General features: G+C 43.3%; 1 protein-coding gene across 2 annotated transcripts in view; it reads right to left on the bottom strand.

Annotated features, from left to right (window-relative positions):
* The window catches only part of OGDHL (oxoglutarate dehydrogenase L), a 713,311-nt gene that overhangs the window by 510,974 nt on the left and 185,228 nt on the right, over nucleotides 1-17,109 (bottom strand). For both annotated transcript variants that reach the window (XM_085608435.1, XM_085608426.1), the window contains one exon: nucleotides 6,723-6,825. In XM_085608435.1, coding sequence (XP_085464561.1) covers nucleotides 6,723-6,825 — 103 coding nt within the window. The remainder of the gene's footprint in view (nucleotides 1-6,722; nucleotides 6,826-17,109) is intronic.

The raw sequence follows: 17,109 nt of genomic DNA, 5'->3' as shown, positions 1-17,109 counted from the left end.
CAGGACAACACACCTAACTACTTTCACAATAGAGTCCAGGAGTGAAATCGGTCTATAGCAGGCCAGGTCATTGCGATCTCCTTTTTTGAAAATGGGCACAAGGATAGACTCAGTCCAAGTTGCGGTGAGGCCCTGTGTACAACATGCCGTCAGGACCATAGTAATTAAAGGACCCCATAGCTGAGGGCAAGATTTATATAAGTCCACCGGGACACAATCAGGTCCCGGGACTTTTCCCTCCACACTCTCATTTATGGCCAAAATCACCTCATCTACATTGAAGTCAATTTCGATAGGAAGATAGTTCTTGTGCCGAGTTATGGAATTCTCACACAAGCTCTGATTTTCATTGTCGCAGTATGGCCTTGATAAATGGGTTACCCAGTCATCCTCTCCAACCGTGATTTCTATACTTGGCATGTTATTGGCGGCTAGGAACGGGGCATTCACCGCCTGCCAGAAGCCTTTGGAATCCCTTGACTCAGAGGCTTTCTTGAGTGACAGCCACAGGTCCCTTCTTATCCCCTCCTTACGGTCTTTTAGCGAGATTCTATAGGCGGCTCTTGCCCTTTTTATCACTTCCTGATCTCACGGGAGTTTATATAAAACAGTTTTTAAATTAGCATGTGCTTTCCTGCAATTAGATTCAAACCAGCCTGTCTTTGCAGTTGGTCAATTCTTCGAGTCCAGGGACAAGTTTTTTTGTATGGCCATTGTGAGCATAATATAGACTTAGTTAACTTCAATGTATCTACCCCCTTCCATTTGATAGTTCAACCGTCAGTTCTATTTATAACTATGTCAGGTGCGGGTATGACAGAAGAGCACCTGGATAGCACGTTGGCCAGTAGGTCCATAGTGATGCTAATAGGGTAGTGATCACTAAATGCGACAGAATGAGTTTCAAAATGTAAAATTCTGTCAGCATATCTGTTGGAAACTAAAATGAAGTCTATAGTTGAGAATAACCCATGGCTATTGAAAGTCTAGTTACACGGAAAAGATGGTGAACATAAATTATTTGCAAAGCCCAAATCTATAGAATATTTAATGTGGTTTAGATAGTCTCCTAGAGTGGTATGCGGGAAATGAGAGATATCAGCGTCATCATCAAATGCTAAACCACAATTACCGCTCTTCGCAGTAACGCAAGGGCCAATGTTAAAGTCACCGCACCAAATTAAACACAAATCCACTTTAGATGACTTTTGTATTTTTCTAAATGCTTTTGAAGTTGAGACAAAACAAGATTGATTTGCAACAAATGGAAATTATTATAAAAATTAATTAAAATTGTGTTGTGTGAGGCGTCGATATACATATTGATAATTTGATAATAAGTATTGGAGGTCATGAAGTCTATCTTTTTTACGTTAAGCCTATGAGAAATGTTTGTACACAAACCACCCTTTTTCCTCCCACACCTGGACGAGACAGCGGGTGTAAAGAATGCTTTGTACCCATTAATATGATGTGGGCTATCAATCCAGGTTTCCTGAATACATATAATGTCGTAACCAGCAATAAAGTCATGCCGGGCAGGATTTGTAAGTTTAGAAGCTATTCCCGCCACATTCCATGATAAGATTTTAGTTATACTAGATCTGGTCTCCCCCAGGTATGAACTTTTCTTAGGAGTTAAGTTGCAGTTTTTTAATAATAGAATGATGGACAGGATTTGCAACGAGGCTAGAATAAGAAGGGGTTAAATCTATCAACTCTGCTCCCAATTCTGTAGGACAATGCACAATAGTGTCAATAACTGCGGTATATTCAGGCAGGTTATCGACCTGAATCCCCATGTTGCCATTGCAGGGGCCTGCACTTGGGTCGCCTCTTTGTTCTACGACACAGTGTTTAAGTTCCAAACAGTCAATTCCTGTCCTGGAGGGTAATCGATGATGGCCTAATAACGGGCTGTGATAACTATGTGAAGCAGTGAGTCAGTCTATGTCTTCAAGAGAGGGAATTTCAATTCTGTTGTGGGTAGGAATGGTGAAGCGGTGGTGGTAAGTAGAGTTAGTAAGTCTCGACTGAAAGGGGTTAGGGAATGAATTCTTGGGGGATATAAATAACCCAGGGTAAATACGTTAATACCTTGATTGGTCACATATTCACTCCTAAGTCTCCATAGGACTTCGCTTACCAGTCTCGGTGTTCTGAGAGTGAGGACAATGCAATCACCGGGGTGAGATTTTTCCCTAATCCCAACCCATCCCACTCTTCTAACCATCCTAAATTCGCTAAACAATGCTTCAGTTAGCCCAGTTTTAGAACCAATTCAGCAAAGAGATTTATTTCTCAGAGCCTCCCAGGTTTCGTTTATCTGGTGAGCCAGGGGTGGTACATTTGACAATATGATTGTATAGGGAGTGGCATCAGGTGGTAAATCAAGTATCACATCCTCCAAGTCCCCAGTAGGAATGCAAGGTGGAAAGGGTACATTTAGCACCCTGGCCCCAGATGGGACTGCTCCGTTGTTTCTGGCGTTACTGGAGTTATCTGCTGGCACATTTACTATAGGTTGAGTAAAACCCGCCAGGTTGGGGGCAGCTACCTTTCCACTTACAGCAGCAGAAATTGAAGGTTTATATGGGGGGAGTAGTTTCATGTACATCAAAACAACTCATAACTAACTCTTCAATGCCTGCTACCCTAACTGCCAGATTTGCCACAGGTTCTACAACTGCAGCATAGAGAGCATCCAGTCTAAGGCATAATAAATCATGGGCCGCTTTAGGACTAAAGTTATCGATTGGCAGCATTGTAGGCAAATATGGCAGATTTGGAGATTCAAGATGGCCCATCCCGTTAATTTTTAATTTATCAAATAAATCTTTAAGCTGCGCGAGAGCTGTGATTAAATCAAATTCCCCAGCAGTATCCGGTACAATGTCACCTGAAACACTATGATTAGGTTCAGGCAATGCTGCGTCAGTCTGTGTACTGATAGTACTAGTTTGTGTTACGGAGATAGAGTACCGGAACCGTTTAAATTGTGACCATTTTTGTGCCCCCGTGCCCTTGCTTCGCTTTACAGGGGGATCTTTTGGCCTGGTCACAGTTTGGAGTTTGGTAGGCCTTGACCATGTCTGTGTCCTTGTAACAGCCCCAGGGCCGACTTCATTTTCCACAGGCAATACTTCAAAATCATGTGCGGGGTGAGTTTGCAAAAGCCCTTGTGAATTGGAAGACAAAGAAAGTTGTGATGTTTCTCGCGTGATAATGGGGCTCGTCGAGCCCAAAGAGGAACACCTCTGCAGGGTTGAGGGTCCAAGGGAAAGCCGCCTCTCTGTAAGTTCGATTTCGTGGCTGAGCATAGATTCAGCCCTGACAATAAAGGCGTCAAGTGTCCCCGCCACCCCCTTACATTTGCTCATTTTTTAATCAGGCGTTGCTGTCGCAGTTCACAGGGCGGAGTTAAAAGCAAAAAGCCCAGTACATTACCTTGATGGTCTTAATGTCCATGAACCGGTGTCCCTGCCCTCGTTGTTAGTGGGAGTGCCCAGCCCAGCCTCCACCGGGCTACGACGGGCGTGGATGGGCCCGCCCTTGGCCCGGGAGCAGGTCCCGTGCTGCGGAAGCCCGCGGTTGTTTTTGTAGCACCTCCTGGTGCCTCCTGGCGCTGAAGAATGATGATTGCAGCCAGGCGTGTTGAAGGCAAGGCAAGCTGGTCCTGGAAGTCCGGCGGGGCAGGAATGCAGCAAGAGCGGGTCAATGCTAGTTTGTACTTTTGAACAAAGGGCTGGAATTAAAGAGGTGCTGAGTATCTTTATTTGACCCAGTTTCATAAAGCGCCCCTGCTCTGAGGCCCTATTTTTGCATTGTTAGGTCTTAAGTGTTTATTTTACATTTAAGGTCTCTTTAAGCGAGGGTGGGAGTCTGCCCTTCTTTCTATCCCCGTATAACACGAATATGGCAAACAGCGTTGGCTCGTCACTGGCACTAAACACTGAATGAAACTGTTTTGCTAAGTTCAGGATGTTAGTCCAATGCTTGCAGATTCTACAACTTTACTCCCCTCTACAACACTTTATTCCACTCTTTGCTACGCCACTCCACTCTATGCCACTCAGTTCTACTGTACAACACTCAAATCTATCCCACTACACAACGCTCCACTCTAAGACACTCTACACCACTCCACGACCCTCCATTTCACTCTACTCTACTCTATGCCACTTCACTCTATACCACTCCACTCTACACCACACCATTCTACGCCACTCCACTCCACTCCACGCCACTACACTATACGCCACTCCACTTTAAGTCACTATCTCACTCTATCCCACTCCACTCTATGTCACTCTGTTCCACTTAACATCCCTCCACTCCATGCCCCTCCGCTACATACCCCTCCAACCTACTCCACTCTATGCCACTTCACTCTACACCATTCTACACAACTCCCTCTACACCACTCCCTGCCCCTTTACTCCATTCTACGCCACTGTACGACACACTACTCCAGTCTACTCCTATCTACACCACTCAAAGCCTTACTCAACGACACTCCACTCCACTGCACTCCATAACTCTGTACTCATTGGTACATCATTCTAAGACACTTCACTCTACGCCACTCCACGACACTCTAAGTCACTCCTCTCCAATCCACTCTCTTCCACGCCACTAACTTTAAGCCATGCTAGCGTACAACATGTCTAAAACACATTGGCAAAGTCAATAGCTCTTGCATAGGCAAGACCTATTTGCTGTGCCAATGCATGTTTAAAAAAGAGAGGGGGTGATAGGGAGGAAGGGGAATAGGGAGAGGTAGAGTGGAGAGAAATTACTCCCTCATATGCAATACAATGCAAGGTCCCATGTAAGCAGTTGAAGGATACATGATTTTAAATCAAAATACAATGAGGTGAAGTGTTCCTTTTAGAAGACATACACAAGAAAAGGAAGAAAGCCATCAAAAAAGGAGCAATAAAGCTTTATAGCCAACAAAGCCATCCAATCATTAGTAAGGGGCTGACCCAAAGCCCAGGTATGTTTATATCGTTCACTACAGGTTTTCAACAACTGGTTGTAGGCGAAATCAGAAAAATGGGGTGAGTAGAGTGCAACCCTACTATTTTGCTGAACTCTAAACATGGTGGTTTGTCAGCTGGTAACAAATCCTCAAAGTACAAGGTAAGGAGGAATTTGGAAGACTGGCTCGCTGCAAGAATGTATTTTCAAAGACATGACTGTTGTGAATTCCAACAGAAATATAAACCTATGAGAAGTGCAGACTAAAGTTTGCACTGATTAATAGCCATTTGTTTTGTGAATCAGGCTCAGAAAGTATAACATCATTAACTTGACAAAAAGGTAGATAATGAATGGCTGTTTTTGTTTTGTATAAAATGGTGGGATCCAACAGATCAGATGCAGCGAGCTGGAATGAACGCTTGTACCGTGAGGTCCCTGTGATCACATTCTGTGGTAGTTAAGAAAACATTGCTTCAAGAGGTTCAGGGACATGTTTTAATACAAGGGTACCTAGTGACTCGTTTGGATCTTCTGGTTCAAATTACATATAGTTCATAAAGTAGGTTGGAGTGAGAAACGGCAAGGACTTTGAGCATAGTGGAAGGTATAGGGTATAATAATGGGCATGACAGAACACGCCACTGGTAAAAGAGACAAGGAAAAATTATCACAGCAAAGTAGAAAGGAGGGAAATAGTCAATAAGTGAGGAAAAAAGAAGGGTGATTAAAGTGAAAGATGACGAGAAATAAGAGGAGGAAATGTGGAAAAATGGCAAGCCTTAGCCTCGTTTTTGTTTGCAAATAGTTTAAAGCAAATGTAATTTCAAACTAAATAACATTGGGGAAGAAAACATTTTTTGATAGAAAAAGACACATTCAAAGAATTAGCAATTCAATTCGATCTGAACCAGGTCCAATTCGGACTAAAAATTAAAAAACTCATGACATAGAATCATTGCAAGGCAACACACGTTTTCATCACTGGCACAATTTGACTCCACATGCAACAAGCAGGAAGGAGTGTTACCATCACTGATGAGACAATCACGATGAAGGAGTTCCTGTGATTCCAGACCAGGGTTTCTCAAACAGGAACGAAGGAACTAGGGTAGGGATACCAAATCAAAGCGATGGTGAAACCAAGGCTCTTTGGAGACCTGGCTATTTCATAAGGCTGAGACTTGAAATTTAGGCCTGAGGGACAGTTTATTGTGAGGAACTACAAGTAAACCTGTGTTTGGGATTTTTTGGGGAAGATCCTCATTTTTTAAGGAAAATTTCCAAAGCAGACTAATGACTTCTACAAAACTGAGAAACCCAGTTCTGAAGCACAAGTAATTACACCAAGAAGAAGATGGGATGAAGAGAATCGGGAAGAGGGAAGCATGAAGCGTGAGAACAGTGGTGTCCCGGCAAAAATGCTACATTCACTGAGAGCATACTAATGTAGGCTACAGTACGCCATAGTTGTCCATTTTAATATCCTGTAGTATCATGCAAGGTCTTACAGAGAAAATCATTATAATTAACCATCAAAGTACAGTGGATAACTGTGTTAAGTTCTGAGGGACCAGGAAAATAATCAACTTATTTTAAATTCACATTTCACAATCAAACATCCAATTACTGGGAAATTCAGGCACTGTTTATGGCGCACTGTAGGGGCAAGGGGCGAGGGCTCAGCTTGGACCTACAAAGCCAATTTCATGAAAGCATGTGACATGCAAAACTCTCACCCAACTTATCAAGAGTAGTTATTAAATCAGACGGAACAAATGAATCCAAGTCGGCATCGAGGATTCCCAGAGGATCCAGCAGGGCCACGTGATGTCCTCGGATCTGGATGGAGTGGTTGCATTAGGAGAGGGAGGGAGAAAAGGAAATGAACAACATTTTGCAGAATGTGAAAAAGTTAGCAGTCAGGGGAAAAGGGAGCTCACCTATTTTTAAGCGCTCCACTGCCTCTTCACTCACTGAATCATGACAAAAGATTCTGGTGATACCCAGAGGGTCCAGGTTCGCAATGTGGTGACCCCTGCCCTGTAAATGAGAGAACAGGCACTGACTCACTAACCCTACATCTAGCTCCCCTCTCTCTTTCTGTACAAGCATAGCTCCCAGGCCCCTACAACAGATGACCCAAACAAAAACTTAACAGAAAAGACGGTACATGGAGGTGCAAACTTTCTAACCAGAAGCAGAGGGAGAAAAGTTATGGGTCTCAGGAGTACAGAGAGAGTAATGTCAGAAAAGACTGAACCGCTGGCTATTGCAGTCTAGAGCGTTGTCCTGGTTACAAAATTAGTATAGCCGTACAAAATGAACTTTGATATTCAAATCACTTTACTGATTGCAGATTCTACACAAATTAATCTGCATACTGGATCAGGAGTGACATTGTCTGTCTAGATCGGACATAGATAATATAGGTGGATCAGAATCATCTTTTAAGAGACATCTGTACACAGAAGACAGTTAAAGGATCACCCATTTCACAACCTCTTGTAAAGCAGCAAACACTTTATAGTCTCTGTTAGAAATGGGATTCCTGGTTGGCAGATGTAAGCACCCAGGCCAGGCAGGAACCACCACTCTAGTGAGGGTAAGATAAAAAGACACTAAAAATTAACCTGTGTTCAACCTCTAGTAGCACTGGCACAGAGGGTCAGGCTCATCTGAAGAGGCAATGTATAAAGTATTTGTGCCACGCACACACACACACACACACACACAGTAACACAATGAATCCATCACAAAGACTCCACACAGGTTTAGAAAAATAGAGAATATTTATCTGAGCAAAATAAGAGCAAACCAACAAGAATCTAATCAGTAGAAGTCAAGATAATCATTTTTAAAGAATACATGCAAAAACAGTGCTTAGAAGTCAATAGCTCTAAAAGGTTATTTGAGGTCATGCTGGACCAGGGTAAATCCAAGTTCAGGCCAACCGCGATCGAGGAACGGCCGGCTACAGGACTCAGACAGGTCCCGCTAATTGAGCAAAGTGTCGAAGACTCGAGGCGAGTGTTATATCTTTGTAATGTAAAGATTGCATTTGTGCTTTTATGCAGAATGTCTGGGGTTCCCTGGCAACCTGCTTTTTTTATGTTGCATGATTTTGGAATGCACAGGAGGGCAGTTGCTAGAGGGAACCGCTGATGCTGGATCAAGGGTTGTTTCACCATACTAATAAATCTATATTTAAACCATCCTGAGGGGGGTTCTGTCTTCATAAACTGGCAACGAGGATGGGATGGAAGCCTACCCAAGGACCCCAAGACTCTTAACAAGAGTGTGCTGTTGTTGTGGTGTCTTCCCGTTCATCTGGGAACGAGAACTTTAGTCCAACCCTTGATCAGAGAATAAGGAACATTCTCGTTCTTAACCTAGCAAGTGGCTGGAGTGAAGTACACGTGGGTGCGGTAAGTGTGATACCGTTATGGGTGTTTAGCGGGCTCATTGCTGGTTTTTGGGCAACTGTCAGTGGATCGCACACAAGGTCTTGCACTCCTACGGGCGCTTGAGCTGCCTGCACATCACTACATGTGGCAAGAGAGCGTGCCCCGGCTTGGATGATGTTCGCAAGGTGTGAGGCTTGGATGACGTCCGCATTGGAGTGACGCTGCCCCACGCATCTCTATGCTGGTGTGAGGGCGTGCCTCATTCTTGGAGTTAGGCGAGCGTGCAGTCGTATTATGTGCGTGCCGCCATTTTAGCAGAGAAAAAGCAGATCTGTCTAACGCCGACTTCGCATAAGTGATGCGTTTGACAGCGTGCGAACAGTCATTTATCTAGCAGCTGTTCAGCCTCATTATTGTGCATCATCGAGAGCAGTGATGCGCACGCCTATTACTGGAAGCCGGTAATAACTTGCGCAACGTGCCACCAAGGAAGCCCAGCGTCAGTGACAGGCACACCGTTTGTGATTGGAGTCTAGTCACGGTGTCATCGGAAGATCAAGGGCATTGAACCCAGGTGACACGCACACCGTGTGCCAGCCAAGGGCATTGCGTGTCCCACGTTGCTTTGAATCGCTCTGTGACACGCACACCTTTCAAACTGTGAGCGGCAAGTACTGAACTACATTGTTTTTGTAGTATTATACTGCTATCTTCATTAAGGCGTCATGACAACGCAGTCTATTCCTGCACCACCTTTGTTGCTGCAGTCCTGGCCAGCCATGCATGGATTGGGAGGATTGGATGGAAACTTTTGAGATGTATCTAGAGGCCATTGGGCGTGATGTGCATGTGGCAAAGAGGAAGCTGGCGATCCTCAAACATTGTTTGGGCTTAGAGGGAAGAAATGTTTCTAAAACCTTACCGACCATAGAAGGAAGGGACGCAGATGAAAATTCTGATGAGGATGGTGGTGTGGATGTGTATGAAGTAGCTTTGAAGGCTCTAGGAGAGAATTTTGGTAAGAAAGTAAGTGTGGTAGTAGAGAGTTACAAGTTTTTTTCGCGTGCTCAGTTACAGGGGGAGTCTACTGAACAAGCTGTAGCGAAACTGTGGAGGTTAGCAGTTACCTGCAAATTCAAGGACATGAGGGATGAAATAATTAGGGATCAGATGATAAATAGAATGTTTAACATTAAAGTGCAAGAAAAGTTACTGGACATGAAGGATCCCACAGTGGAGAAAACCACAGAGTTAGCGAGAAGAATGGAAAATACCTCTAGGATTGTGAAGGAGTTGGGAGGTGTCAGTTCCAGAAAGGACAACCAGGAAGAAGCAGTTCACAATGTGAACAGCATAAAGAAGAGGGTTAGAGAGGGTGATGAGGCAAGAATTGGCGAAAGGAAAAAAGAAGGGGTGAAATTCACATTCAAGGTTTGCTAGAGGTGTGGTAGTTCGAGGAACACAGCTGAGGCAAGCCATTGTCCTGCTGCTAAGAGAAGGTGCTACAAGTGCAAGAAAATGGGGCATTTGGCGAAGGTGTGCAAAGTAAATGAGTTGCCTAGCCATAACAAATCTGTAAATTTGATAAAAGAGGCGGAGTTGTCAGAAAAGGAAGACATTTCGTGTGAAAGTGAGGAGGAGGAAGTGGAGGTACTGATGATTGAAGCTGCCAAAGTCCTTAGCTGTGATGGAGGCAAGATTGATAGTTATCGCCCTCCGAAGTGTGTGATTAAGGTTAATGGGAAGGCGGTACAGGTCTGGGCTGATTCGTGTTCCCCTTTCACCATTATTGACAGAATTACTTGGGAGGGTTGGGGTTTTGGTTTGGATGGGTTGTTTGCTATCGATGTGACACCTGAAGGGTATTGTGGAGATAAATTACCTGTTTTGGGTTACGTCACGACTGAAATATGCTTCCAGGACAGAAAAACTGTGGGCAAACTTTACGTCATGGAAAAAGGAAGATGCCTACTCGGTTGGAAGGAACAGCGTGCTTTGGATATCATTTTGGATCCTAATCATCCAGAGTAGGTTTTACTGATGTCATCTTCTGACACCAACGTATGGGTCACGAAGTTTCCTGAACTTTTCAAGAACAGTTTAGGGTGCTTGAAGAAATTCAGACATTTCATCATATTGAAAGATAAAGCCTTGCCTAAAGTGCACAAAGTGAGAAATGTTCCATTGATGTTGAGAGACAAACTAAAAGAGGAGTTACACAGGTTGTACAGAGAGGGGGTAATAGAGCCTATAGAGGCGTCCGAGTTGTTGAGCCCAATTGTCATAGCAAGGAAACCCAATGGGAACATCCATATGTGCATTGATCTGAGGGATCTGAATGGCAACGTCTGAATCGCTCCTCATCCTCTCCCTCGCATCAATGAGATGTTGGCGAGTGTGAAGGGGGGTACGTGTTTTACCACGATAGATCTTTCCAGTGCATACCATCAGGTGTTATTGCATGAAGAGTCAAAACATCAGACCTCATTAATCACTCCTGAGGGAGCTTTTCAGTTCATCCGTATGCATTTTGGGCTAGCTTTGGCTTTTGCCATTTTCCAAAGGGTCATGCAGAGTTTATTGGTGGACCTGGAAAATGTATTGGTGTTTCAGGATGATGTTTTAATGTGGGGATGTGACAAGTGTCAACATGACAAGGTTTTGGAAAAGGTTTTAGAAAGACTATTGGATGCTGGTCTAATGATCGGTCTTGAGAAATTTAAGTTTGGGTTGAAAGAGGTAGAGTATTTAGGTCACACTCTAACCAGCGAGGGAATCAAGCCCAAGCGTAGCTTAGTGAAGGCCATTGAGAATGCATCTTCCCCAGGAGACAAGGATAAACTGAGGTTTTTCCTTGGTCTCACGGAGTACTACTCCAAGTTTGTGCACCATTTTGCTGATAAGGTACAAGAGTTAAGGAATCTTATGAAGATGGGGGTGACATTTGAGTGGACAGACAAGTGTCAACAGGCCTTTGATGAGGTGAAGAAAAGCATAGCGAGTGTAGTCACTTTGAAGTCTTGTGATCCGGGTGATGAGACCATTATTACTACTGATGTAAGTAATCAGGGCCTAGGTGCTGTTATCATGCAAGTGCACGAAGGCAAGGAAAGGGTGGTAGCTTTTGCCACCGGTACTTTAAGAAGAGCTGAGCACACCTACTCCACAGTAGAGAAGGAGGCCTTGGCATGTTGGTGGGGGGTGCACCATTTTCGGATCTATGTGTGGGGTACCAAGTTTCATTTACCCACTGATCAAAAACCACTGGCGGATTTATTCTAGACGAGAGGTGCATGTAGGGCGACTCCTAGGATTACTAAAGGCTTTTTCGCCTTCAGCAATACATGTTTAAAGTGAAATGTGTGCCAGGTGCAAAAAACGTCAATGCCGATTGTTTCTTCTTTTAGATTACCCTGATTTAAGGCTTACCTACGATTTATATTTGAGCAAGACGGTTCTTATCTTTGTCAACCATATCTTACCAGACGAACTGAGGCTTCCTTTGTCCTCTGAACTTCTATATTGTTCCCGTAAGTTCCATTTATTGGTTGTGTAACTCCCACTAGAGGGCCCGCTTATTATGGCGAGTTTACATTTATTTAAAGCTTCATAGGCTGATTGCTATGAAGGCCCCCTGTGATTAATTTGTACACATTTCTTCCTTTCAGTCTCGGGCATATACTGTCGAGCTGGCCGACCACCCTGATATTGATAATCTTTTGGTTTACCGTGGTTCCGAAATACCCATTGCCCATCTGATTTCCTGGTCTATTTGATCGCGTCTGGTTTTCTGATATTCTGAAGTGTGTATTGTGTTTATTATTCTTTCGGTCTTCTAGGGTCACACGACATGGTGTTTTCTGCATTCCTGTTTGTCACTCTTTTATGGTTCTAGAGTGCTTTATTTCTCTCAAATTTCTCTTTTTTTTCTCAAATTCCTTTCCCTTGACTATCTATATATAATATCACCTTCCTACATTGTTTGTTTACTCTCCTTGGTGCATTAGCTTCCTTTCTATAGTATGTTATTATGTATTTCTTACCATATTGTATAAAATGATAACACAGATGTCTCTTCCTCCACAGATCTCACTTTCGAGGCACAGAAAGTCACACTTTTTTTTATGTTTATTATCAATGATTGTTTATATGTTATGTTCAGTTGTATATAAGAAAAATACTTTTTTGTTCTTTAAAATGCCATCAACGCCCTGAAGAAGGAATGCTCCGAAACGCGCGTCGGCGTACCTGTTGATAGGCCAAATTGTCTGCTTGTCTTTCTTTTTTGTGTACTTTTTGCATGGTTTATATATTTATATGATACTTTGTTTGATTTTTTGTACCAATTGTCATTTTATATGTTTTTTTGTCTGTAAACTTTATTGCCTCTTTCACTGTAGCCTGACAAATAGCTGGCTCCTAATAATCAATTTTGAAATACCAAGAATATTTTAAACTATGTATGTGTAAACAAAAAATTTATTAATTCTATATTTTTATAATAAAAAAAATGCAAGAAAAAGCTATATAAAAATTCTTTCTGTTTTCTTCTGTGGAATGGAGATGTCATCCTATTTATAGGGGTTCTTTTTCTGTATTTTGAATTGTTTAAATCCCTGCTTTCTTACCCCGCTATTGTAGTACAGGGACCCTCTGAAGTTTATTTTGCTTTAATGCCGATTGTTTATCCAGGTTACCGTTGGAGTGGGGGCAGTATGGAAAAGAAGACAGAATGGATGGTGAGAGAAGTGAAGGATGTGTGTGGTGCCATTAGTGAGGAAGAGTGGAAATTGCAGTTGATGAGGAATGTGCCTGTGTCAAGCTTATGGGGACATTGTCCCATAAGCAAGGCTGGATATTGCGCAAGGACTTGGAATCCTTCAAACTTATCTGGTCCAAATTGGTGGCTATTGAGGGTGTTGTGAGAAGAGGTAGTCGGTTGGTGGTGCCCACCACGCTGAAGGAAAGGTTGTTGACGCTCATGCATGAAGGGTGCGACGGGATGTCCGCCATGAAAAGAAGAGTCAGAGAAGGTTTCTGGTGGCCAGGAATGAACAGCCAGATTGAGAGGTATGTGTGGAATTGTATCGCTTGTGTATGTAACGACAAATCTCATGCTACACAGGCGCCGACTATAAATAAGTCCATCACCTTTGCCCAGTCGTCTGTGGGACAAAATTGCCATTGACATTTGTGGGCCTTTTGAAAACCTTAACGTGAGTGAAAAACATGCCATTGTCATGATTGATTACTTTTCAAATGGCCTGAAGTTGGATTTGTAAGAGAAGTTAAGTCGAGTGTGGTGATTTCTTCTTGTGAAGACATCTTCCGGAGGGAGAGCTGTCCTGCGGAAATCGTGACAGACAACAGTCCCCAATTTGTGTCTGAAGAGTTTGAGAGGTTTTTGATCAACGGGGGATTCAAGCATACCAAAACTCCTATTTACCATCCATGGGGAAACAGTTTAGTTGAACGGTTTAATAGGGTGTTAGTGGTGTGCATCCAACTGGAGTGTGTGGGTAACATATGCTGGAAACGGCAAGTCAAAGACATGTTGTGGAACTACAGAACCACTCCTCATTCAGTGACCAAAGAGACACCTTTCAGTTTGCTCAAAGGGAGGGTGCTGTGCACTGTAGCTGTCCCTGCATGCACTGTAGCTGTCCCGGCATGGATAAACAGAGAGAGGAGGCGGAGTGTGGATCTGAAGCTCCTGCAGGGCACGGTGAATGAGTAGCAAAAGGCATATAGTCAGAGACACAACAGGAAAATTATTAAGCCTGGAAAACGGTTTGAGATAGGCATGTTTGTGAGAGTGTTCCAGCGTGACAGAGTAAGGAAAGGTTTGTCGTGATGGTCTTGTCCCAAAGGGGTGGTGGATATAAAAGGAAACAGTGTGAAATGTTCTGATGATAGATGGTGGAATACCAGAAAGGTATCCGTGTGTAGTGCAAGGCTGTGTGGGTGTGACTTCGAATGCAGAAGTATTTGCCCCTGCTGTGAGACAATGAAGTAGGCGTACCAAATCGAAACCCAAAAGGTTGCACGAATAATGTGCGCACATAGAGGCCAATGTTCTTATGTTTGTTTTGTGTTCGCATGTTTTCTTTCTCCTTGGGCTTTTTGCTTAAGGGGAAATGTGTTTATATCTTTGTAGTGTAAAGTTTGCATTTGTGCTTTTATGCAGAATGTCTGACATTCCCTGCCTACCTGCTTTCTCTATGTTGCATGGTTCTGGAATGCACAGGAGGGCTGTTGCTGCAGGGAGCCGCAGGCGCTGGATCAAGGGTCGTTTCACCCTACTAATAAATCTATATTTAAAACATCCTGAGGGGCTCCTGTCTTCAAAAGCGAGCAGTTGAGGAGGCGCGCATTGTCGTTGATCAGTGGATGGAGTTGAGCGTTGGCATCGATCCGCAACACTGATGAAAGCTTTGGTGTTAAACCTCTTTAAGATGCAGACGCTGCGTCGATGTTGAGCCGCGCTGTCCGTTGGTGTTGATAATATCAAAATGGGGTAACCCAGTATCCCTCAGAACCTGGGCGGATTATCAAAAATAGTACAAACGGTTCTGTCGGGTAAACAGTATTACTTCAAGAAACAAACTTCATTTGTATGCATATACGAACACACATAGAGACCATAAGTAGTTTTTCAAAAAGGCTTTATGAATTGCATCATTCATAAATAACTAATGACAAAGGCTGTCAAATGTAAAACACAGTTGTGACAAAGTGGCATAAAGTGACATAAAGTGCTCAGTGCTGTGGTGAGAAGTGCGTAATATATACAGTGTGATTTTTTGCAGGTACTGATAATTTACAAAGGCCAGTTTAAGCGAATAATCGAAACAATCTGCAGATCGATTGAATCAGTCTTTTGTGCAGAGTATTTCCAACTGATCCTTCAACAAGTGTCGACGTTTCAACCCAAGGTAGCGTTATTCGCTAGTCAATACGGGTCTTCATCAGGACAGGGAGTGACAGCCTATGAAATAGTAAGGAATATGGTCAGGTGCGTTCGAGAGACTGAATGCCGTCTAAAAATGTGCATGCAGGGTGGAGACTCACCAAAAGTAGGAGGCCCAATGTCGCTTGTAGGGCGATATGTAAAGGGAGGCAAGAGCAGTTGTATCCTGTTCTCCCTGGTTAGGAATCAATTCAAGAAATTAGGATTTAATAAAAGCCCTGTCGTGGCTAATAAAGTGATCGCGTGATTGAGGAGAGATTGATAGACTCACTTAGTAAATGCGTGAATTCTGTTCAATTGTTTGAACAAATCCGCGTTGGGGATTAGTCGTCCTGTGCGGGAATGCGTGAGCATAGACAAAGTTTAGTCCTCCAGAGGGACGATTCACTGTCAAGATAAAATAAATAAATGAGCTCAGTCACGATTTCAAGTTCAACCAGGCAAGGCGGCTGACTCAGGGAGGGGGGGGGGAGGACTTGGCGCGCACTCACCATCTGAGTTAGTCTCGATTCCAGCAAATGCTTCATAATCAGCAGCGCGCAGGCAAGCGTCCTGTCATTCGCGAAGTCTGTTAGCGAGCGTGACAGGCGCTGTCAGTTAAATGTATAAAGGGGCGCGTTGGAATTGGCGCGTGCGGCCGCGTCATGTGCCGGTTGCTAAGAAACGCTCGTGACTCCGACCTCTGAGTCCTGATTGGTTGTAGTGGGGGATCCGGATTGGCTGGAATGTACGTTGCTAACGTAACAACGTCAAGCTTTCGTTGCTAGGGGCCCCGGTGTGTGTACTCAGATTGGGGCGACGTCGAAGACGTCAAACCTTCGTTACTGGAAATTGTTAACACAGCGCTGTCCATTTAAGCGCGACCAGTGATAATTAGGAGCGGTCTCGTGATGACTCGCCTAGTTAAAATCAAAGAGTGAATTGAGTGTCAATCCATGGTATATCAATTGGATTACGAACATAATGTCAACAAATCCTGCATTAATATAATTTACGTTAGAAATGAAACAAGGTGGCCCAGTGAGGACTTGTCTACATGTATTCAAATTGTTTACATACATCGGGTGTTTAAGAGGCATTAGTGAAGATGATATAATCAACGAATAAAAACTTATATATTAATTATTAATACACCAATGGCTTTTCTGCAAACATTAGGTTCATGTGAACATTTGAGAATGTTGAGATTATGTACATTTAAAAGGTCAACAGAATTACGGGTGGTTTTGACGCATCTGACCTATGTTATTTCTGTATTGGTGAAATGAATACATAAAAATTAAAAATTAAAATTAGAATTCTTATCTAATAGTGTGCCAACCATCTCAAGCGTTTTAAATACACAATTCAATAATTAAAGTATTGTATAGATATACATTTGATCAGATTACAGGTGATTTCAAACATGGGAGTCTATGCAAAGTTTTCTAAGACATATCTGATTGCCTCAATTTATAGCACAACCTGGTCTATGTCAAAGCAAGGCACAGCGTGGTCTGTGTCCCTAGCGGCACACAGGGGCATGCACAAAGGAATCATGTTGCAGTATTACCCATAGCCCTAGAGATATTTAAAGGCTAAAGTTGCCCCATCTGTCTTGCAGTCTCCTCAATTTCGTTCAACCCGGTCTGTACAGAGTTGAGCAAATGGATCCATCTACACTCTTTGTAGTTTAAGGTCCCGGAAATTGCACCACCTCTAACATTGGTGCTGACTTTCTCTAGGATCCACCATTTGATGCTGTCAGGA

This window comes from Triturus cristatus, chromosome 1_2 (assembly GCF_964204655.1).
Source record: "Triturus cristatus chromosome 1_2, aTriCri1.1, whole genome shotgun sequence".
Lineage (NCBI taxonomy): Eukaryota > Metazoa > Chordata > Amphibia > Caudata > Salamandridae > Triturus > Triturus cristatus.
This window is presented reverse-complemented; position numbering and strand designations above follow the sequence as displayed.